Below are 24,837 nucleotides of genomic sequence, written 5' to 3' on the forward strand. Positions count from 1 at the left end.
ACACACACTAAATCAGGGATGGCCAACCTATAGTGCATGCGCCAAAAGTGGCGCATTGGATGATTAGAAGTGGCGCACTGCACCCCAGTGATAATAATAAAAAAGTAAGCCTACTCATGCAAACAGTATTAACCAAAAACCGATTTGTAGAAAACAAAAACTATAACAGGAATTCAGGTAGCTTTGAGCTAAAAGTGGGTTTTACTGAGAATAAATCTAAAACTTGGCAATTATTTTTAGCGATTTTATTACATCGTGCACGTCTTTTGGCAAATGTTGTCTTCTTTCACATTAATCTGTTTTCAATTAAAAAAAATGTTCAATGAGTCAAACTAAGAAAGAAGGACTTTTGTTCTGAAGTCGTTCCATAACTGTTCAATACGCGTTTGATACTTGTTTGATCCTGAGGCGCCAGGCGTCTGCACCAGCAATGTGTCACAGGTTTTTGCCAGTCAGTTTACAATTGACACTCGTGTGCTATGGAGTTGTGTTTTGTTCGTCCTTTGTGAAGATTTGCAGTTTTGTACTTTTTTGAAAATTAAGCCTTGGTTTTGCATTCAGTTACCCATCACAGTGCAAAAGAAAAGCAGAAAGTGATAGTAAGTGTGAATTCAATGAACAGTGGGGAAATGAGTTCTGATTTATAGCGGATCCGTCAGGAAAACCATTGTGCATTATTTGTGAAAACACTTTTCTCACATAATAGAAAACATGATCTTAATAGACCCTATTAAACAACATCAGACTGAAATAGAAGGAAAATTGAAGCTAGTGCTTGGGTCTGAGTTAAGGAAAGAATATGTGATTAAGGAAAAGGAAGAAATCAAAAGAAGACAAAATATATTTGTTAAAAGTCTCATTAAGTAATGTTTATCTTGTTTTTATATTAAATCAATATATCTATATGCCTAAATATGCCTATATTAACATTTTTACAAGAAGTGAATGGAGGTACAAGAGTTGTATGGCACATCTGAACTCGTGCGTGAAAAATTGACGCATGGAATGTAAAAGGTTGGCCACCCCTGCACTAAATAATCAAATAGAATCAGAGCAACTCACACAAAATGCTGGAGAAACTCAGCAGGCCAGGCAGCATCTATGGAAACATGTACAGTCGATGTTTCAGGCCGAAATCGTTTGGCAGGACTGAAGAGAAAAAGCTGAGGAGTGGGAGGGGAGAGAGAAATGCCAGGCAATAGATGAAACTTGGAGGGGAAGGGATGAAGCAAAGAGCTAGGAAGTTGATTGGTGAAAGGGACAGAGGCCATGGAAGAAAAGAAAAAAGGAGGGGGAACACCAGAGGGAGGCGAATCAGAATAGAATCAGAATCAGGTTTAATATTAGTGACCTATGTCATGGCATTTGGTGTTTTGTGACAGCAGTACAGGGGGATATGTTTAAAAAAAAATAGTAAAACTACTTACACATGACTACACAGCCAAATACCTGAGTTGTCATATTGTCAAGTTCACCAATGACGCGACAGTAGTGGGGCTCGCCAACAATGATGAGGCAGTCTGCAGACTAGAGGTGGAAGAGCTCGAGCCTGGTGCCAGGCAAATAACCTCTTCCTTAATGACAACAAGACAAAAGAGCTGGTTATCGACTTCAGGAGAACCCACACCACTCACGCCCCTCTTTACATCAGTGGTACAGCAATGAAAACTGTGAGCAGTTTCAAACTCACATCTCGCACAACCTCTCCTGGTCCTAGAGTACGTTCTACACAATCGGGAAAGATCACCAGCGCCTCCATTCTGAAGAGAGCTGGGCTATGCACATCTATACTTGCATTATTCTACAGATGCGCAGTAGAGAGCACCTGAGCATGCTGCATCATTCACCATGGGGGACAGGAAGGCTGTACAACAGGTAGTCAAAACTGCTCAATGCATCACCAGCACCAGCCAATCCACTGTCAAGAGCACGTATGCGGAATGCCAGAAATTGACCATTAAAATCATGAAGGATCCCACCCATGCTGCTCATGGACAGTTTGTCCTACTCCCATCAGGGAGGAGACTAGTAGCATCCAACCAGGACCACCAGCCTCAAAAACAGTTACTTTCCCCAAGTAATAAGGCTGATCAACACCTTCATCCACCCCACTGCAACCTCTTTCCCCCCCCCCCCACCATGAAAAACTATGGCCATCATGATTGGAAAGAAGGTTTCTCAGGGTGACCTTAGTTTTGAGTACAAACAAAGGTTGATCTGGAATATAACAAACATATATGTAAGAAGGGCATCTAATTCAATTTTGATAAATTTTGGGATATGACATCAGGAAAATTTATGTTTATCATGACCAGTATGTGAAATGCAGAATAAGTAAACATTGGAATCTGTGTAGCTGGGGTTTTGTTGGGTTTTAGGATCCCTCTGTCTGGATGAATCAAGGTGGGTTAAATTGATTTTTTTTTGCCCATTATTATCTTGGATACCTTTGTCAATGTATTGCCTGTTTGGTTCTTTTCAGTTGTAGATGGAGTTGAAAGCATTGGAAATTAGATCAGTGGTAGATTGCTTGGGTTCTGGCCTAGCATTTGCAGTATATTTTTATGTTCATTTACAAAGGTATTTAGAGAATGTGGGTGTTGCTGGCAAAGCTAACAAGCATTACCCATCCTTAATTACCATTGAGGACATCAAGATGAGTCATTGGTCTGAACTGGTAGAATACTTCTACAGAAGGAAATTCTGTATCAGTGTTGATTGAAAGGAACTTCCAATTGATTATGTTCCCCATGTGTTTGTTGCTCTTGTTTTGTGATGAGAAGGATGCCTTTGGCATGGGCTAGGCTATAGCTAACTGTAGTGCAGAGCCTTCTGAAGGGTGGAACTCCATTGCCAAAAATAACTATCTCTTTTGCCTCAGGACTCCTTGTTGAATATTGAGTCCCATGACTTTCTGGGCTCTATCCTAGGATTGGATGCCTGTTCCATAAAGCAAACATTTGAATTTGTCTTTTAATGTTCAGTTCTTTTACACCATTTTTATATTTACTTTTATTTGATATCATTCTACAAATCTGATATTCACAGAACTCATCTTCATTGAAGATTTGGAAAAGTGAGTGTAGGTTCGTTGTGTGACATGGCATGTTTTATAGCTGAACAGTAGTTTGCTTTCACCCACCATATGCAAACAAAATGAGTTAAAGAGCGAAAACAATTGACATTTGAACCTTTAAACCTTTTCAGCTATTTGGTAAGATCTTGCTGATTTTCCACCTCAAGTGGTATTTTCCTGCCCCATCCCCATATCCTTCAAATAATCAGAAAAATATGCATTATTGTTTTGAATATTTCTGCCTCCATAGCCACCATGGTAGAACATTCCAAAGATTTGTTCTGCTCAAGTAGAGCAGAACATTTCTCCCCTGGATTCTTTAACTGGAGAATCAATGTCCATCCTCTCAAGCCCTGTAAGAATATTTTAAGTTTTCAAGTATTCAAGTATTTTAATTATTCAGTGAACTCTCCCCATGGCAACTATAGCCTCTTTTTTTTAAGGTAGGTCAAAATTATGCATTGTACTCCAGGTATAATCTCAACATAATTACAGCAAGAATTGTAACTAGAATTCATTTCATCTGCACCAAAGCTGAATGCTCAATTTAGAGGCTTACATCTAGTTGTTGGAATAGTCAAGCCTAAAGATAGTAAAATGTAGATGAGATATCAACGAGAGATGAGCTGAATTGGGAGCAGATGTATGGAGGTGGAAGTAAACAGGCTTAATGGTAGGGTGAATATGTGAGCATCTTGGTGTGAAATAAGACAGCAAATTCCAAACTATCTGGTTTTGGATAATTCCCAAGGGAAATTAGTGAGTAAGGAGTCAAGTTTGTTGAAATAACCAAAATGGAAGTTTTTTGTACTCACCAGTGTTTAGTGGAAGGTTTTGAACTCCCCAGGAGATTCCTGGACAAACAATATCGACAGTGGTGTGCAGGGGTCAAGAAGTAAGGCAGAGGTGAAATCTGGTACTTCTGTGTTTAGATAATGTTTATGTGGAGGAATTGTAACAAATCCTTGAGAGACACTGGATAAAATTCTACTTGGGTGAGCAGAGGAGCCATTGTGGTTGATTTCTGGGTAGGAATGTATAGATAAGAAAGGAGCCAGGCAAGCGTAGTGCCATTCAGCTGGATGATGATGGAGAGGTTTTGAAGTGAGGTTGCATAGTCACTATGCCAAAGCAATATGACAGGATATGAAGAACAGATTTCTTCTTCCATGGTCTTCTTGGTTGTCATTAGCTCTTTCTGCATGATGGCAGGGGTTCAGACAAATAGTTCTGTCTTGGACGGGCATAAAAGTGGGAGGCTGTTACAATTTCAAGGTCTTCTGACAGGAAAGGGAAACTGGAAAGAGAACAGTTTGTTCTGATAGATTTGAAATTTGATTTTTTTTCCACTGTAGGAGAAAGGTGATGACAGTATACTTAAATGATAGTATTTCAGCATAAACTCTCAGCACTCTTAGCTAATATGGAGATAAAAGTGAGCACTTGAGTGGTTATCTGTTTTATGGAAACGAGGTCACAAGAACAGGAAGAGAGTTTGGAGAGCTTATTCAGCTTGATAAGGCATGTAGGGACATAGGAAGGAAGCTGTTAAAATTGAAATGAGGAGCTTTCAGGGGTGAACAACGGAAGTTCACCCTAGCAGGCAAAGAGAAGGAAAAGACATGGCAGAGTTAGTTGATTAGATGGTCTCCAAGTTATTGAAAATAAGCTCACAGCATTTTGTATTCAAGATGTTTGGGGTTTATGCAGGTGGTTTGCAGTAGAGAAGGATATGGTTATATCAGCAGCATGGATGTGTCTGTAGTTATGAGTGGTTTTAGCTGGTGGTAAATTACTAAACCCATTACTTGGCATATCCGTTCATGTCTTGGCATAAGTGTACACTGACAGAGTAAACAAGTGTAATGGTTTTGTTTGGAATTGGGGAAAGTAGGTGAAGGCAAGAGTGTGGTTAAATTAAAGGTAAGTGCAAAATACAACGATAATGTCTGGTAAATTAAAATTCTGCAAGTGAACTGGTTGAGAATATTTCAGTTTACAGATACCAAGGAAAGGATGTCATTGATGGTGAGATAATGAGTTTGGAGAGCAAATGTTCAGATGTGACACTTCTCCGATTGAAGTATTGGACATAGTGAAATTATATGTTAAAGCTAAAGAGATGGCTGTAAAATTGGGTTGGGAAGTTTTATGTGATGGTTAAGATTGTGAGTATATTGAACTCTGAAGGCAATGATGAAATACAAACCATCTCAGTAGTCATGTAGAGCAGTTTTTGAAATTGCAGTAATTAGATGCTAGCATTAAGTAATCTAAATCTGCTGTGTTAATGTAATCAAGTATAATGCTTCTATGAATGAAGGTGTGTACTGGCAATAGTTCAAACAAAATGCTATTTTAATCTCAAAAGGCTAGGCCCTGCATGGTTGTAATGTTTATTGGGCATAAATCTTGACGTGTTGGGAACGGACAGATCGAGCTGCAAAAATGCTAAGAAAGCTTTGATAGTTGTCTAAGTGTGGCCCCTGGCATGGCCAAGTGATAGCATGGTCAAAGTATTGTAACTGTTTCTGATCATCAGAAATTTGTGAAAAATCTGAAGCTATTAAGAAATCCATTTTTAGAAACAAAAACCAAACACAATTAATTGAAACATTAAAATATTGAAATAACTCTCATAATTATTAAAAAATGTAAATTAAGCAAAACTTGGTCCATACTCTCTGTTCAAATAAAGGAGATATCATTTAGGTGCCAGGTCCAACCAGGTTTACTTTATCTGAGTGTGTTCCACATAGTACAGGCTGGAGATTTATTTGGAACATTGTACTTTGCTGCTGAACTTCATCAGGAATCCAGGAACAGTAAGGAAAGTTGTGGTAAGCCACTGTGGGCAAGTTCAGTACTTTTCTGTTTATGCATACTTGAACAGGAATTCCAAACCTGATGTATCTTTTGGTCAGTAGTAGTTCAGGTTGGTGATGTTTATTTAGTATTACAGATTGGGTACCCTTTATCCAAAATTCCAAACTCTGAAAACATGGGAAATCTGAATGTTTTTTGAATGCTGACATGACATCACAAATAGAAAATTCCACAACGTGTTGGAAAGGTTCCTAGGTGATGTGTAGGTTTCTGCATGTCACAGGCAGTTCTGAGAAGTATGTTTCGTACAGAAGTAAATGAAGAATAGAAAAACACTGCATAGAGTGAAAAATTAAGATCTTGATTGTGTATTGAAAGAGTGAGTTCTTCAGCATCTGAGTGAAGATATGCCCCTTAACGGCGTGACGATCATCAAACAAGTAAAGATCTATCATGACAAACTGAAGGTAATTGTGAATATTCAGGCTGATTGCAGAAATTTAAGAAAAGGCAGAGCATTACATTTTTAAAGATTTGTGGTGATAAAAGAGTCTACTGATCAAGAAGCAGTGGAGAAATTCATTAAGGAGCTTGTCAAGATTATCACTGATGACATATCTAAAATGTTCAACGGCTACATCAGTTCATATGTGTGATGGAACAAATATAAGACTAAGACTGCTTACCAGTAACACATAAACTGTCAGAAATAATGGCAATCCCAAACTATCTCATTAGATATTCCAAAATCCAAATCTGGAACACTTTTTGCCCTAAGCATTTCGGATAAGGGGTGTTCAACCTGTATAACCATCAGTAATGTAAATGTGTTTTTTATAAATCTGTTGTTGAGTTATGGTTTAAGGCAGAGGTTCTAAACCAGGGTTCTGCGAGAGATTGTGATTTTAAAAAATACTGTTTTTGAACTTTGTGCAATGGTGCAGTTTGCAGTGGTGGCAGTAGCTAAGCAACTCGTTAGCATTCTCGTTAGAGGTCGCTCAGCCCAGTGCTGCAGTGCTCAGGAGCCACTGATGATCGGTGAGCGTTACTTTCAAGAAAATGGTAGACCAGATTTTGCTGAGAGCTTTGAAGATGAAGAATGGCTGCAGAAACTCGCCTACTTAGACATTTTCCATCATATGAGCCAGTTGAACAAGTCTCTACAAGACCCTGGAGAAAACGTTTTGACTTCAAGTGACCAGATTCTTATATTTAAAAGGAAACTGAATCATTGAAAAAATCATGTTGGGAAATCTTGAAATGTTTCCATTGCTGCTTGGGCTTGAGAGTGAGGAAGGATATCAGAAATCTCAAGTCTTATTGAAAGCCACCTGGGAGAACTGCAGAACTAAATTGAACAGTATTTTTTCTCGCTTTCATTAACAAGCGTATGACTGGGTAAGGGACCCTTTGAATCTTCTGCTCAGCCTGAGAACTTGACTTTGAGAGAAGAGGAAGAACTTTGAGTTGCAGTCTGATTGTGCACTCAAGATGAAATTTACTAACCTGCCCTGGGCAACTTCTGGATTTCTGTGAAAGAAGAGTATCCTGCCATTCATAGGAAAGTAATGAACATTTCTTATTTAATAAGCATCAAGAACAAGGATAGAAATCATCTCATTTCAGTTGAAGCTGAAATCCATGTGTGTTTATCTCAAGTTCAACCCAGAATTGAGTATTTGTGCAGCAGGTTTCACATGCTAGGCCTACCTATATTTGAGCCTGATCATGTCACTTAGTAAAAAAAATGTTTTTCCAAAGCTTTATATAAAATTGTGTCTTAAGCTATATTCATCTTCCTTATGGTCTTCAGTAACTTTAGTATTCAACATTGTCAATAAATTTTCATGCTGTAAGTAGCATGAATTAACATCCATTTACAACTTTTATTTAAATTAAATCTACTGAGCCTACCTTTTTTTAAAAAAAAACTAAATTCCATTTTGGCTTAAGCCAGATATCTAACAGAAATTCATTATGTTTGCCTTGTGAGTTTTTAAATTTTATGAAAAGGTATGAAAGAGATTTATTTCAAGAAAGGTAAGTTAGGCTTAACTACTACCGTAGTTTTTTCCAAGAAAGGCTAGCTAAAAATTCATTCTCTACTCAGAAGAGCATTGACGACTATTTTTGGATTACTACATCTACAGTTTACCGATCATGCTAACATGCCCCTGAGCTGTAAATATAATAATTTTTATGCAGGGGTTCCCCGAGACCTGAAAATTATTTCAAGGGTTCCTCCAGGGCAAAAAGATTGAGAAAAGCTGGTTTAAGGGTTTAAAGGTTAATAAATGTATTTCGGACTTTTAAAAAAACAGCGGTAGATAAACAGATTAATATCATGGCCTCAGTCTCCTATACATATTAGCATTTCTCTTTTGATGAGTTGCCCAGGTCTGATGAAATTGTTCATCATAAATTAGATAATAAGGGCACAGACCCTTCAGAGACTCCCAGCTACTCATGAGTTTAGTGTGCTTTGAGTCTAGTAAACATTCAGACTTGCTATATCTAAAACTTTGTTACATGCAGATTTATGAAGGTTATTTTTTTAGAAATCCAAATCTACATAAAGTCTTCATAAAGCAAATAGTCTCAATTCTATAACCAAACAATTTTTTTTATAAACAAAATAGATATCAGGAACATATTCAATTGGGAAATAAAATTTATTTGCATTTTTGAGGAAATATGTAATAACAATTTGAGGCATAATTTTTTCCCCAAAATTTCTCTTCAAGAGCTTAATTGATGTGAATTCACATTAGGAAAAAAAGAGCAGCCCAGTGCCCAATGACTAATCTAGAGTTTTGGCACATCAGGAAATTGCTAGGAATTAAAGTATCAGAAATTAAATACTATTCCTGAGGCTTATTGGACTTTATTGAAACAGTGTAAGAGTACAAAACATAGGTACATTAGAGCAGTGGTAGGAGAGAGAATTGAAACTTCAAATCATTCTTGTAGATGGAATGGGTGAGATCTTCAAAGTGCTCACTTAACCTGCATTTGATTTGCCCATTTATTACACATGGTGACCCTGCTATGTAGTGCACTTAACTAGTAGTACAAAAGAGTATCTGTTCTGGCTGACAGAAACAATGTAAATTTAAATGGAAATTTTTGCAAAACAAGAATCTGACAGCCGGACAGATTGCATACCTAATATATACAGACTGCTATTTAATAGGTGGAGTTGCATAGCAAAACAGAAATAGATCAACAATGTATTTCAACTACTCAAATCAGTTCTGTAAATAAGAGTGGATTAAGAATTTACAAATCAGGTTTGTGTTACTTAATCAGAACCAAAGTGGCATTGATAGGGAGCAATAGTGATCCTAGAACATGGAACAGTACAGCATGGGAACAGGCCATTCGGCCAACAGTGTTGTGTCAAGCTAATTAAATTAGTAGTTAAATGTCTAACTAAACAAATCTCTTCTGCCTACACAATATTCTCCAAATCTTCACTTTCATTGTAACGTACAAGATGACTGTTGATTTTTGTAATTCCTAACCAGTTGAAATAGTGAAATCGCAACCAATCTTCATTAACAAAGGTCATATTAAGTTCAATTCTTCTTCGATATATGCCAATCACTGTTTAATTCAATTTAAAATTGTTCACCGTTATTAATGAAGGAGAGACCATCCAAAATATTTCCTAACATAGACAATTACTGCGATAGGTGTAAAACTGAAGTAGCCACTTTGTCACATATGTTCTGGTCATGTTCTTCATTAAAATCATTTTGGAAATCTTTATTTTCTACAATTTCTAAACCTAATACATTGACTTTTTTTTGGAATAGTTCCGCATCGTATTCAGGGTATTTCATCTTCAGACCAACATGTAATTGCATTTGTTACATCGTTGGCAAGAAGGGCTATTTTATTAAATGGAAAGATAACTCTATCCCTACATTAATTCAATGGTTTTCTCAAGTAATGTTATGTCTTAATTTAGAAAAAATTAGAAGTAGAACTTTCGATCCTCGATTTGATTTTTAGAAAAGATGGGGCTCTTTTGCCAAATATTATCATTTAATTTGAATTATTTTACATGGTTTCTTTCCAATTTTATTTTATATGAACATGAATTGGCAGTTGATAATTCTTCTATATATATATATATAAAATGGTAAGACATATTGCTCCGGGAGTTGATGCCTAATGAGTTTTTTTTCTTTTTTTTTTCTTTTTCCTTCTCTTGTAGTTAGTGGGGTTTCTTTTTTTTAGTTGGGGTTCTCTTTTTTTCCTTTATAAAAATATTTTTTTCATTATCATATATTTTTTGCTAGGTTTTTTTTCAGCTTTATTAATTGTATATATATCAACTTGTTGAAGTTTTGTATCATTTTATAGGTGTAGAAGATTATGTATTAATAAAAAGATTCCAAAAATGAAATGAAGTAGTGAAATCGTTCCATTTTCATTCCTGGTCATTTCTGGCATTTCCAAGCCTGAATGCTTGAAACTGCAGTGATCAAAACAGTTCTAAATAGTGTTGCTGTTGTTTCTCACCAACTATCAGTGACAAAATAAATCACTGCTTTTTGAACACAAACACACTATTATGCGTGATGAACAGACCTGATGGTCAGTGGGGTGCAGAGTTAACCATTCCCAACCCCCCTCCTGAGAACTATGAACTATTGCTGTTGCTATGCTGCTCATGAGAGAGAGAGAGATGAAACACAGGCAAGAACATCTGCTACAGATAAGAGGGGGAGAGAGACTGTTGATTTACTGTATTTTGACTCTTCCTGGATTATTTACCTTCTACTACAAGGACTTTACTTTGCTCGTTAACATTCCTCAGGAGACAGCAGGAGTGGCCTGATTTGATTGACACAGTCATTCAGAGTTGATGGATAGCTGAGACCCCGTTAGTAGGGATAAAAGACAGGTCTGGAGAGACACCCTTCAGACACACCAGTGGACACTGACTGAGTGTTGTGAACCTACAGAAAGGTGGGGGGCTTTGGAGACCGAACCAGGAGATCGGTCAATAAAGCTCACAGTGTTACAGCAGGGCCGGTGGGGACTTGTGTGTGTGTCCACTCATGCCAGAGTGACGAGTCCACCACAGAAGAACGGTCTAGCTGAAGAACAGAGGGGTCATAACTGAATGACCACAACGATACGATGGATTAAGAAAGCAACAGAAGGCTTGCCTGCTGTAGCTGTTACATCTCGCTCGCTCTCTCTCTCTCCCAAAGATTTCAACACAACAACCATAACTACTTCAGCATTTATGAACTGAACTCTACACTTTCCTATGACAATTCATTTACCCCTAGACATCGATAGAGCTTGTTTATTATTGCTTATTATTATTCCTACACTTTTAGGTTTATTACTGCTAACGTGTTGTATGTATATTTGCATTATTGGTATTGTTTTGCTTATTTTACTAATAAACACCTTTAGTTTTGGTACCACCAGACTCCAACGGATTCTTCTTTCTCTGCTGGTCTGACACCCAGTTACGGGGTACGTAACAACACGTACCAACGCTATTTTTAAAACTGTTTGCTTTAAGCACAGTGTAGTATCTAATTTGTATGCAATTGATGTTAGTTAGAAACTGTTCAGCAACAGACTCCTGTCCCAATTAAGTGGCATGGTGTCCCAAGTAAACTAAGGGAGTCCTGGTTATTTTCTTGTTTTAGTTTATATTCTTCAAAAGTTGTCCAAACGTAGTAGGTAAGTAACTGGAATCCACTGTGCTCTGCAAGTCGATTTGAGTTATTTCATTGGGAAAAGTTCAATCTGTTTTTCTTTCCACAGATCCACCCTGACCTCATGAGTATTTTCAGCAGTCTGTATTTATGTGAAATTAATATTTCCTAGCCAGATAGGGGATTTGACAATAATGATTGCACTGTGATATTTTAAAAACTCACACTGTTTTGAGCAAATCCACCCTAAATGTTTTAGCCATTCTCTGTGTGGAATTAGTGGTGTCTTTTTGGGTGTTTGTCTGTCTTTGCCTATGTATAGTTTCTCATAAATTCTATTGTATTTATTTTCCTGTAAATATCTGCAAGAAAATGAATCTTGAGATAGTATATGATAACATATCATGTATGTACTTCTGTTCTGCCAGTTACATCATGTACTTTGTTTTGTCAGGTTACCTCTGTGAGTTCTTGCTGGACTGTTAGTGAGGATGTTTTGAGAACCCTTTGTCTCCTGTTTGATAGGGACATCTGTAATTGTGCATTTACCAATGTAGTTGGTAGAGCCAAAGTCTCCAGAGCTTTTGGCTTCAATTTTGTTGTTAGCTAAAGATAATGATTTCCAGATATAAGCCTCTAGTGCTAGTAGCCAACAAGTTGAAAGATCTGCTTAGATAGTCACCAATACTATTTAAATAGCTTTCCATGTACTGTGCATCATCTATAGGATACCCTTACTGGGAATTTGTTAAATTTTTGTGGGTATTTCCCATTATGTAATTCAACATTACAACAGTTAATAGTTCTTTGAAAATAGAGTGAGGAAGGAAAGGGAGCATCTGGTGGTCAAGTCTCGTCCATTTTCTCTGCTGAGGGAGTTTTCTGCCGCCTTCCTGCTAGCTTTGTTTATTTCACCTCGGGCCAATATCAGGCAGGCATTGGAGGAGCTGAAGACCATGATCAGGAGTCACAAAACAGCACAACTTTCCCTATCATTTCGGGGGATTCAACCTGGCCAGTTTAAAGAAGCTATTAACCAGAGGAGCCAACAGACTTGACCACAGTTACACCCCATTAAAAATGCTTACTGTGTCCTCTCACGCCTGCACTGGAAAATTCCTGACATCCTGACGAAGGGTCTCGGCCCGAAACGTCGACAGTGCTTCTCCCTATAGATGCTGCCTGGCCTGCTGTGTTATACCAGCATTTTGTGTGTGTTGCTTGAATTTCCAGCATCTGCAGATTTCCTCGTTTGCCGTTGGAAAATTCGATCATCTAGTTGTATTCAACTTCTTGTGTACAAGCATAGACTGAGGACCATAGTACCAGTGATGAGGACCAGAACAGTATGGTCAAGGGAGGCAGAGGAGTGCTTACACGATTGCTTTGAATCAATGGATTAATCTTTGAAGCTGAATGCATACGCCACAGTTGTCACTGTGTGGATGGGTGCGTGCCTTCAAGAGGATATTGGAGATGAACAAACCAAAAGCCGTGGATGGGCCAGGAGATCTGAAATCCTTTTTGAGGACTAGATCTGCAGTATTCCAGACGGTGTGGAAGGCCCTATTCCACACTGAATCTCTAAATAGATAGAAAGATAAATAAATAAATAAATCGGTGGCATTCAAAACTGGTGATCCAGAACTATAAGAGAAATCCAGGTATGCCCTAGGGAAGGCTACTTTAAGAGCAAGAAAACAATGAGGATAGAGATGGAATCAGATGCACATCAGCTCTGACGGGGTTTGCGGGCCATTACTTCCTCAAGGCAAATCTAACATCATGAAAGACAGTGATGCTTCACTCCCAGATCAGCTCAACACATTTTATATATGCTTTGAAAGGGAGAATGTAACTACACTGGTGTGAATCCCTGCAGCATCTGGTGACCCTGTGATCGAAGCCAGCATCAGAGCATCTTTCAAGAGGGTGAACCTTTACAAAGCATTAGGTCCTGATGATGTACCTGGTAGGGCTTTGAAATGTGACAACCAGCTGGACAAGTTCAGCTTCAGTTTCTCACTGCTGCAGTTGGAGGTTCCCACCTGCTTCAAAAGTACTTCATCACAGTAGATATGAGTGCATCGACAAAATCTTCAAAAGGCTATATACATACTCCATGCTTTCTCTCTCTGACTCTATGAGAGTGGAGATGTTAAGTGCTTCCCAAACCTGCCAGACTCTCATCCTGACAGCGGTGGAATTTCATTTGGGAAGTGGCTACAGAATGGCCTTCCTGTTGCCAGTAAACATGACAGCATAGAGAGATGAGGTAATCAAAGTTCAAAGTAAGTATATTATCTATCAAAGTGTGTGTATGTCACCATAATCAACCCTGAGATAACTTTTCCTCTGGGCTTACTCAGAACCATAATTGAATTGAGTCAAAGACTGCACCAAACTGGGTGGAGAAATAGCCAATGTGCAAAAGATTGACTAACTGTGCAATTATAAAAGAACATAAATAAATAAGCAATAACATATCGAGAACATGAGATGAAGAGTCCTTGAAAGTGCAAACAGTTCAGTGATAGAGCAAGTGAAGTTGGGTGAATTTATCCCCACTCATTCAAGAGCCTGATGGTTGAGGGATTATAATTGTTCCTGAACCTGGTGGTGTGAGTCCTGTGGTTCCTGTACCACCTTCCCGATGGCAGCAGTGAGAAGAGAGCATGTCCTGGGTGGTGGGGTTCCCTGATGATGGATGCTGATCTCCTGCGGCAGCGCTCTGTGCAGATGTGCTCAATAGTGGGGAGGGCTTTAGCAGTGACGGACTGTGTCGTATCCACTACATTTATAGGATTTTCCATTCACAGGCATTGGTGTTTCTATACCAGGCTGTAATCCAGCCTGTCAATATTCTCTCCATCACACATCCATAGAAGTTTGTCTACGTTTTAGATCTCATGCCGAATCTTCTCAAACTTCTAAGGAGGTAGAGGTGCTGCTGTGCTTTCTTCATAATCTCACTTGCATACTGGCCTAGAACAGAACACATCTGCTGAAACAATAACACCACAGAGTGAAGGTTGCTGACCTCTCCACCCTTCATTCCCCCGATGAGGACTGGCTCATGGGCCTCTGGTCTCCTCCTCCTGAAGTCAATAATCAGCTCCTTAGTCATCTTGCTGACATTGAGTGAGTATTCTTGGGCATCACTCAGCCAGATTTTCAGTCTCCCTCCGATATGCTGATTTGTCACCGCCTTTAATTCAACCAACAGCAGTGATGTCATCAGCAAATTTTAAAATGGCATTGGAGCTGTACTTAGCCACAGTTGTAAGAATAAAGCGCAGTAGAGTGGGGGCTAAGCACTCAGTGCTGATGGAGATTGAGGAGGAGATCCTGCTGCCAATCTGACTGGGCTCTGGAAGTGAGAAATTCAGGATCCAATTGCAAAAGGAGGTATTGAGGCCAAGGTTTTGAAGCTTATTGATTCGTTTTGTGGGGATGTTAGTATTGAATGCTGAGCTGTAATCGACAAAGAACATCTTTGCAGTCCAGATGTTCCAGAGTTGAGTGAAGAGTCAATGAAATGGTATCAGCTGTGGACCCATTGTGCCAGTAGGCAAATTGGAGCAGATCTAAGTTGCTTCTCAGGCAGGAGTTTTATATTTCATCACCATCCCCTCAAAATATTACATCACAGTGGATGTAAGTGCTACTGGACAATAGTCATTGAGGCAGGTTACCACGTTCTCCTGAGACACTGGCATGATTAAAACCTGCTTTAAGCAGGTGGATACCTTAGATTGCCAAAGCAAGAGGTTAAAGATGTTGGTAAAAACTCCTGCCAGTTGATCAGCACAGGTCTTTAGTACTCAGCCAGGTATCCTGTCTGGGTTGGATGCTTTCCGTGGGTTCACCCTCCTGAAGGATGCTCTCACGTCAGCAATCACAGGGTCACTGGGGGCTGTGGGAGCTTGTGAAAGTTTTTTTTATGTTTTGATGGTCAAAGCATGCATAGAAGGCATTGAACTCATCTGGAAGTGAAGCCCTGCCACAGATGTCGAGCATCATTCATTGGTTCAAGTTTATTCTGGAATTGCCACTTTGCCTGTGAGATGACTTTCAGCAGAAAGTCTGGATCTCTTGTATATTACTTGGTCACCAGAGCTGAATGCCTCTGAACTGGCCCTCAGCAGATTGCAGATCTCATGGTTCATCCAGGGCTTTTGGTTGGGGAAGACTGAATGATTTTGTGGGGCCATGCTCATCTACAACTGGTTTTATAAAGGCTGTGATAACAGTATTCATTCAGATACATTGATTTGTCCTTGAACACAGACTGGTCTACTGACTTGAAGCAATCCCGTAGCCGCTCCTCTATCTGCTACAGCCACCTTTCTTGTCCTTTTCAGGATCCTTGCACTTCAGCCTCTGCCTGTATGCAGGTAGGAGCTCAGCCAGGTGATCAGATTTCCTAAAAATAGTCTGAGCATGGTATGGTAGCCATTCCTTATCATAGTATAGCAGTGGTCAAAAGTGTTATGACCTCTGTTGCTCCATGTTATATGCTGACAGAGATTTCTTCAAAAAAGCCTGACTGAAGTCCCCAACTATGATCTGAAATGTGTCAGGGTGGACTGTTTCTTGTTTGGTGACCTCAGCATACGGTATCTTAGGTGCCTGATTATAGTCGGCTGACGGTACATAAACTGTGGTCAGGATGACGGAGGAGAACTCTTGGTAAGAAGAACGGTCGGCACTTGATGGTTAGGTGTTCCAGGTCAGTGAGAGGGCTGGGGGTGGGAGGAATAGGTATGACAAGAGCACCACAGAGAGTTTATCATGAAACCTTTTGTCTTTTCCAAATCAGCAGTTCAGTTCATCGAGGTGCCTTCGGATCTGATTGCCAAACCTGGTGTATGCTGAGTAAACCTTGTCTCGGTAAAACACAGGACACGATTACTCATTCCCCTCTGATACAGCAACCTTGCCCTTGGGTCTTCAATTCCTCAATCTTGTTCTCTAGCGACTACATCATTTGCTAACAAGTTGGTGCATAGAGAGTGTCTCATTCCTCTGTGTTTCAGCCTGGCTTGGGTTCCCCCAGCCTCGCTTCTGGCCTTGACAATGAACCTTCGTATGCCTAAGGGTACCGTAACTGCATGCCTGAGAGTTAACTTTGAGTCCTTCAGAAGATTTTGAAATCTGTAATTAACATTGTCAGTTCAAAAGTACATTGTTTAAAGGGAAATAACACCTGCAGATTGCAGTGAGAGTACGGTAATTCACAAGAAGTATATTGACAATCCCGGTCGAGGAGGGAAATCCCTGGGCAAAGGAGGCCTGGGGTTTACTTGTGGTAACAGGTGGAACATTCCTGACTCTTGTGGATGTCATGGGCAGTGCAAGCTATCTCGACTTACTCTTTCACGTTTAACCCTGCAGTTACGATTGACATTCCTGCATTGTCACCACTCACCACCGACACTTGGATTGCAGTTATATTCTAACCTGCAGGGTTGAAGTAAGGTTTCACTGCATCACTATTCATGCCTTGCTTGCCTGTTAAAATGGTGGTTTCTTTGCCCACATAATGCATATTCCAGCGAAACAACAGAATTTACTAGTCACCTGCTCATAGCACTTGTGTCTGCTATTTCTGGTACTGTCACCCTCTGTAATTTGGGTTGCCTGCTGATTGGTGAAGCCCAGCACAGCACAAGGCCTTCTGATTGGAACTGACAGGTAATGCCCCCAGTAGAGCCAAGTACCTCCTCTGCCAGTCTTGCTGACATTACTTCCTACAAAGCGAAACCCAATAGCAGGAATGGCAGCGATGATTCACTACCAGATGAACTCAATGCTTTCCATGCCCGCTTTGAAAGGGAGAACATAACTACAGCTGTGAAGATACCGGATGACCCTGTGATCTCTGTCTCAGAGGCCGATGTTAGGCTGTCATTAAAGAGAGTGAACCCTCATGAAGTGGAAGGTCCCGATGGAGTACCTAGTAAGGCTCTGAAAACCTGTGCCAACCAACTGGCAGGGGTATTCAAGGACATTTTCAACCTCTCACTGCTATGGGCAGAAGTTCCCACTTGCTTCAAAAAGGCAACAATTATACCAGCGCCTAAGAAGAATAATGTGGGCTGCCTTAATGACTATTGCCTGGTAGCACTCACTTCTGCAGTGACGAAATGGTTTGAGAGGTTGGTCATGATTAGACTGAACTCCTGCTTCAGCAAGGATGTGGACCCATTGCAATTAGCCTGTTGCCACAATAGGCCAATGGCAGATGCAATCTCAATGGCTTTCACGTGACTTTAGACCACCCGGACAACACAAACACCTACATCAGGATGCTGTTCATCGACTATAGCTCAGCATTTAATACCATCATTCCCACAATCCTGATTGAGAAGTTGCAGAACCTGGGCTTCTGTACCTCTCTCTACAATTGGATCCTCGACTTTCTAACCAGAAGACCACAATCTGTGAAGATTGATGATAACATCTCCTCGCTGACGTTCAACACTGGTGCACCTCAGGGGTGTGTGCTTAGCCCACTGCTCTACTCCCTATATGCACATGACTGTGTGGCTAGGTGTAGCTCAAGTACCACCTATAAATTTGCTGATGATCCAACTATTGTTGGTAGGATCGCAGGTGGTGATGAGAGGGAGTACAGGAGTGAGATATGCCAACTGGTGGAGTGGTGTCACAGCAACAACCTGGCACTCAACATCAGTAAAACGAAAAAGCTGATTGTGGACTTCAGGAAGGGTAAGATGAAGGAACACATACCAATCCTCATAGAGGGATCAGAAGTGGAGAGAGTGAGCAGTTTCAAGTTCCTGGGTGTCAAGATCTCTGAGGGCCTAACCTGGTCCCAACATATTGATGCTGTTATAAAGAAGGCAAGACAACAACTATATTTAGGAGTTTGAAGAGATTTGGTATGTCAACAGATACACTCAAACCTCTATAGATGTACCGTGGAGAGCATTCTGACAGGCTGCATCACTCTCTGGTATGGGGGTGGGGTGGGGGAGGGGCTACTGCACAGGACTGAAAGAAGCTGCAGAGGGTTGTAAATTTAGTCAGCTCCATCTTTGGTACTAGCTACAAAGTACCCAGGAAATCTTCAGGGAGCAGTGTCTCAGAAAAGCAGCGTCCATTATTAAGGACCTCCAGCACCCAGAGCATGCCCTTTTCTCACTGTTACCATCAGGTAGGAGGTACAGAAGCCTGAAGGCACACACTCAGTGATTCAGGAACAGCTTCTTTCCCTCTGCCATCCGATTCCTAAATGGACATTGAACCCTTGGACACTACCTCACTTTTTAAAAATATATTATTTCTGGTTTTTGCATGATTTTTAATGTATCCAATATACATATACAGTAATTGATTTACTTATTATCATTTTATTCTTTCTTCTATATTTTGCATTGAACTGCTGCTGCTAAGTTAACAAATTTCATGACACATGCCGGTGATAATAAATCTGATCCTGATTTTACTAGCTGTCAATGCTGTTGTTGAGACTGAATGTCTGTGGCAAATTAAAGTTATTAAAATCTCTATGAATTCATAACATAAAAAGTGAATGCTGGGTGACATACGTACTTGACTCACCTGAGTTAAGACAAAACAAAATTGAATTTTGTGTTTCTGCATTCTTTCCTGAACTGTTTTCTTCCTACTAATATTAATGGCTCCACTAAACTTGCACGGAATCAGGCTTGCTGGCCCGATTTCCCAGTAGGAGTGCTTGGAAATGTGACAAGATTTGCTGGATTCCGTTCTGGCAAATAGGACTCTGGTCCTATTTGACTAATCTGGACCAGCTGCACACATTGGAAAGAAAGTAGCAAAATGAATCAGTTTACAATTCTGATCTTTGACCTTGCAGAGGCTGAAAGGAATGATAGTCCAGTAGGGAACATGTCCAGTCTTGAGAGTTTAGCGATATTGGATTAAAGGAAAAAGCTTATAACCTCACCAAAAAGAGCATAATCTGCAGATCAGCAGAGAAGGATAAAGTCACTGAGAAACTAAAGTAAGGTATAGTCCAATCAAAGCCAGCAAAAAGCATAGAAGTAGGTTGTAAAAGCTTCTGAAGTGTTAATAGGGAAGATTAACTAATGTTAATATAGGTCGTTTACAGAGTGAAGTGGTAAAAATTATATTGCCGAATAGGGAAATGGCAGCTAAATCGTATGTTCATTTGTTACGTGCTGTGCCGTGTTGTTTGATGTAGCTGAACGTGGTCTTTCTATAACCATGATGGCTCCTCGCAGGTTTTTCTACAGAAGTGGTTTGCCATTGCTGCCTTCTGGGCAGTGCCTTTGCAAGACAGGTGACCCCAGCCATTATCAATTCTCTTCAGAGATTGTCTGCCTGGTGTCAGTGATTGAATATCCAGGACTTGTGATATGCCCATATGACCATCCAGCACCTGCTCCTATGGCAGAAGAATCAAACGTTTCTTTTGTCTGCCTTTACGTAAGATGACATGCAAAATCTTCTGGAAATAGTGGAGAAGGGCAGGTCTAAAGTGAATGAGAAGCTGTTGCGAGTTATCATTAGTAAAAAATATGAATTGAATGTATTAACGGGATTGAAATATGATAAATTCCCATGATCTGGAAGCCTGTGTCTTTTTTTGTAAAAGGTGGCAATGGGATAAGTAGATATTCTTGATGTCATGTCTGAAAACTGTGTTGATTCCAGAGAATTCTGTTGGATCGAAACAGAGTAAATATAAACCCTCTATTCAAGAAAAGAGAGAGAGATTAAACAAGGCTAGAATCTTGTAAGAAAGTAGCACGAGAGTAGTTAGGACAAAGTAATTGGTCTGGGCAGAGTCAACGTGGATTGAAGAATAGAAGTTGCATAAACTATTGCACCACTGAAAGCACTAAAGTAACTCAGCAGAGATCCTACAGAGCTTTGTGTTGCTTCAGATTCCAGCATCTGCAGTTTCTTGTATCACTATTGTACAGACTGCAGGTGGATAGAGGACCGGTTGTGGGCTGTAAGTTATTAGTGTAGCCTCGCTTTCAGGTTTCTGGTGGTGGTGGGGGGAGGGGGCATGTTTGCAGTTACTCTTCAAATATTTTGGTCAAATAAACCGGTCTGTCTGGTGTTTTGCAATCCCTGATGTGACCTTCGCTCCATCTGTAAAAAGCAGTATTTCCTGGTGGCCAACCATTTTAATTCCAATCCCCATTCCCATTTCAATATGTTGTTCCATTGCCTCCTGTACTGCCATGATAAGCCAACTCTCCAGTTAGAGTAGCAAACCTTGTATTTCATCTGGTTAGCCTCCAACCTGATGGCATGAACACCGGTTTTTTCCAGCTTCAAATAATTTTTCCCCATCCCCCTTCTCTTCTCCAATTCCCCATTCTGTGCCCTCCCTGCCTTCTCTTGTCCTTACTTGACTATCACCTTCCCCAGGTGTCTGTTCTCCCTCCCTTTCTCCCATAATGCACTCTCCTCTCCTATCTGATTCTTTCTTCTCTGGCCCTTTACCTTTTCCACCTATCATCTCCCAGCTTCTCCACCCTTGTGGCTTCACCTATCACCTTCTAACTTGTACTCCTTCCCCTCCCCCCCCTCACTTTTTATTCTGGCTTCTTCCCCCTTTCCTTTTCAGTCCCAATGTAGGGTCTTGGCCCAAAATGTTGACTGTTTGCTCATTTCCTTAGATGCTGAGTTTCTCCAGGATTTTGTGTGTGCTGCTCTGGATTGCCAGCATCTGCATCTGTAGAATCCTTTGTGCTTATGATTCATAATACAACCAGCTAGCAATAATATTTTGGTATTTTGATTGCTGCAATTCAGTGGTCCTTTGTGTTTCGCGTTCTGGAGGTATGGCAATATTATCCAGGTGATATATTCATCTAGAGCTTTTGTCTTCTAAACCATCCAACATTAAGTAAACTAAAATGAGAATTAACTGCAAGAAATTAATCTGACTTGCTGGGTTGAAAGCCCACACTTGAGTGGATAGTCGGTTTTTACACTTTGCCTGATATGCTCTGCCCAGACTTTAGCAGACGATGAAATTGACCAGTGCCTTTGCAATAAATACAGAATTTCATCATTTAACATTGCTGCCTTAGATTGCAAAATTAATGCACTAAACCAAACACATCTTAGTTTCAGTTGCAATTTCGCTTTGTGTTTTTAAACAAAATAACATTTTTGTATTTGTTTTAAAGGATCTAAATGAAAATAGGCCTATGTGATGGACTTCTGCTTGAAAAAAAGCAAATCGTACATCTTGCAGATGCAGCCGGTAGTTCCCCATAAAGGCATGGAAGTGTTCAGATATGTAAATAATTCAACAATCAAAGTTCAAGAGGGCGAGCATACTGCTGAGGATTTGTGCATTGAAGCTGCCAAGAAATGCGGTAAGAAAAAAAAGACGCTTTCTTCCAAGAATACATGAACATAAGAAAGGAAGTGGTTTCTTGCTTCATTCCCTCAGTCATGTTGTTTTATGGATCATCAAATCCCAATCCAATGCTGATGTAATCTCCTAAGATAATTCTGAAGAGATAACATTGGAAATCAAACTAGTCCTGTCGATGTCTCTACCACTGATTTATCTAAATTTAGATACTTTTTTGCTCATTTGGAAAAGGAATAGCCACATCAGCAATTCTTGTTATTGGCTGCTTACCTTTAAATAGAAATAGACAATGTTAGCAGTGCTTTCTTCTTTTTGTTTGAACATTTATTGGTACTGTTTAGGTGATCGTGTGACATTAGTTGATTCCTCGATATTTCCAAGATGTTATTCTGTTTAATGTTGGCAGTCCCTTTCCTACTGATGCAGGTAACTTTGAAATTTGTTGCCTGCCCACTTTTCTATTGTTTCCACTTGTAGCTACATACACAAACTGTTTTTAATTTTGATATCTGAGTGCAAGCTAAACATGAACATAATAGGTGTAAGAGAAATCCAAATAAATCTGAAAATTCAAGCTCATTTAGATTGTGGGCATACTGGCAAATTGATGTCAGAGTGTGGTGAATCTGCAGAATTCTTTGCCAGAGACAGTTGTGGAGCCCAAATCTTTATGTATATTTAAGGCAGCGGTTAATAGATGTTTGTTTGGTCATGGCATGAAGGGATAGCGAGAGAAGGCAGGAGATTGGGGCCGAGAGGAAAAGTGCATCAGCCATGAAGAAATGGTGGAGCAGACTCTGGGCCAAACGTCCTAATTCTACTCCTCTATCTTATGATCTTCTGATATCAAACTGCCCTTAATAAGATGGTGATATGTGTTGCAGTAAACTCCAAGGTATTGAACCAATTACAGAAACAGAATGCAGAAATATGCCTACTCAAGATGGTGCACGCCTTGGAGTTAGTTGTGTTCTCACATATTTTCTGCCTTTGTCTTTCTTGGCCATGAAAATTGTGGGTGTGAGAAATGTTGCCAAAAGCCTAGATAAGGGGCAAAAAAAAAAATCGATCTTGTTTTGGGTGGTTGATGGAGTCGGGCATGGCAGACTGAAAGATCTTTATTAATATCTCTATTTTTCATTTGAAAATGTTATATTATTATTTGATTGTTGCAGTCAATATTGCATTGTTTGCTGTTCCGCAAATCTAAGATCGAAATAGAATAATCATAATGGGTGGATGCTGCAACTATTTGGTTTCGCTTGAACAAATGGACCCAAACTTGGCAGTTCCTTCAAAACCCACTTTATTGTTAATACAGAGAAGAAAATAGAGAGTTGCAAGAAATGCTTTATATTGTACACTACTTACACCACTAATAGGTAGGGCTAACTTAAGCAACCCCTAGTCATCTACACCGCCAAATATACTTAGCAACATCTGCGTGGTCCCTGAAGCAGGCGATCGACCGTGGACTGGCTAGGGTGTGTCCTCGGCACCGGTTCAGCTGCTCAGCCCGAAGGTGGGACCCAGGTGAGTGCTCTGCCCAAGAAGGGACTTGCCCATCTTTATAGCGCTATCACTACCTCCCAGTCCAGCTGGAAGGGGCCAGGCATCCAATTCGATGCTTACACGACCCCAATTTAGCTATTCCAAGTCCCATTCACGTATTAAGCCAACGCACAACCTCCACACCTGCAAGTCCCACAACTGGGTGACCTTCGACAGTCAGCCTCTGCCTCCCCAGGGACAATGCATCCTATTAAGCTTACAATTAAAAAAAAATTTTTAAAGACAAGGTAATTGATGTCTTTTACGCAGATCAATACTTTTTAGCTTGTTTTTGTGTATTGTCATCCGGTATACCAGGGTCATATATTGTCCTCCTTTTATTTAGTATCAAGGATCAATCTGCCCAACAACATAATAGGCCCACAAATGTCTAATTGTTAACCATTTCTTTACCATCTCCATTTTCACCCACTCACTCTACCCATACACTATACACTTACCTATACGTTTGCCAGATTTCATTTTGTGCTTTAGGTAACATTTTGAATGTTTCTTTTTCAGGTATTTCTCCATTATGCCAGAATCTCTTTGCGTTGTATGATCCAAGTAAAAGATTATGGTTTCCTCCAAATCACATGTTCAAAGTTGATGACCGCACAGCCCTATTGTTGCATTATCGGATGAGGTAGGAATTCATTATTTTTTTGGAAATGATGCTTTTACACATGCTAAATGCTTTAGAATACATATTTCATTAAATTTCCATGGGAGTGCTTTTTTTTCCTTCTCCTAACTGCTGCTGTTTTCTGAAACATTTTATTGGCTACTTCACGTGTGCGGGCTTTATTTATTTCTCATTATCGGGGCGTTGCCGTCAAGGCCAGCATTCATTCCACATTGCACTTGAGAAGTTGGTAGGATTTAGGTCAAGCGCCAACGAAGGAATGGTACTTTTTCAAACTGAGAAGGTGAAAGGCATGAGGGGGAATCTGAGCAGTAACTGCAGTGCATTTCGTAGCTGGTACGTACTGCAGCCACTGTGTGCTGAGGTAGAGAGAATGAAAGTTCAGGGTAGTCGATGGGCTACCAGTTGGGCGGGTTTCTTTGTCTTGGATAGTGTCAAGCTTCTTGAGTTGTGTTGTAGCTCTATTTGTCCAGGCAACTGAAATGTTTCCATCATAGACTTGATGGATGCTGGTTCACAGGGGGTGATTTATTTGCTGCAGAGTACCCAGCTTTTGACTTTTTCTTGTGGTCACAATTTCTTTATGGTTAATGTTGTTGAGTTTTCAGTCATTGGTGATGCCAGATCATAGGAGAACCAATAATTGTAATGCCTTTCAATGTCAATGGTA

General features: G+C 40.0%; 1 protein-coding gene across 5 annotated transcripts in view; it reads left to right on the top strand.

Annotated features, from left to right (window-relative positions):
* Positions 1-24,837, top strand: part of jak1 (Janus kinase 1) — a 150,983-nt gene that overhangs the window by 43,210 nt on the left and 82,936 nt on the right. For all 5 annotated transcript variants that reach the window (XM_073063190.1, XM_073063189.1, XM_073063191.1 and 2 more), the window contains 2 exons: positions 21,777-21,968; positions 24,044-24,167. In XM_073063190.1, the coding sequence (XP_072919291.1) occupies positions 21,803-21,968; positions 24,044-24,167 (290 nt within the window). In that variant the 5' untranslated portion in view covers positions 21,777-21,802. The remainder of the gene's footprint in view (positions 1-21,776; positions 21,969-24,043; positions 24,168-24,837) is intronic.

Source organism: Hemitrygon akajei, chromosome 12 (assembly GCF_048418815.1).
Source record: "Hemitrygon akajei chromosome 12, sHemAka1.3, whole genome shotgun sequence".
NCBI lineage: Eukaryota > Metazoa > Chordata > Chondrichthyes > Myliobatiformes > Dasyatidae > Hemitrygon > Hemitrygon akajei.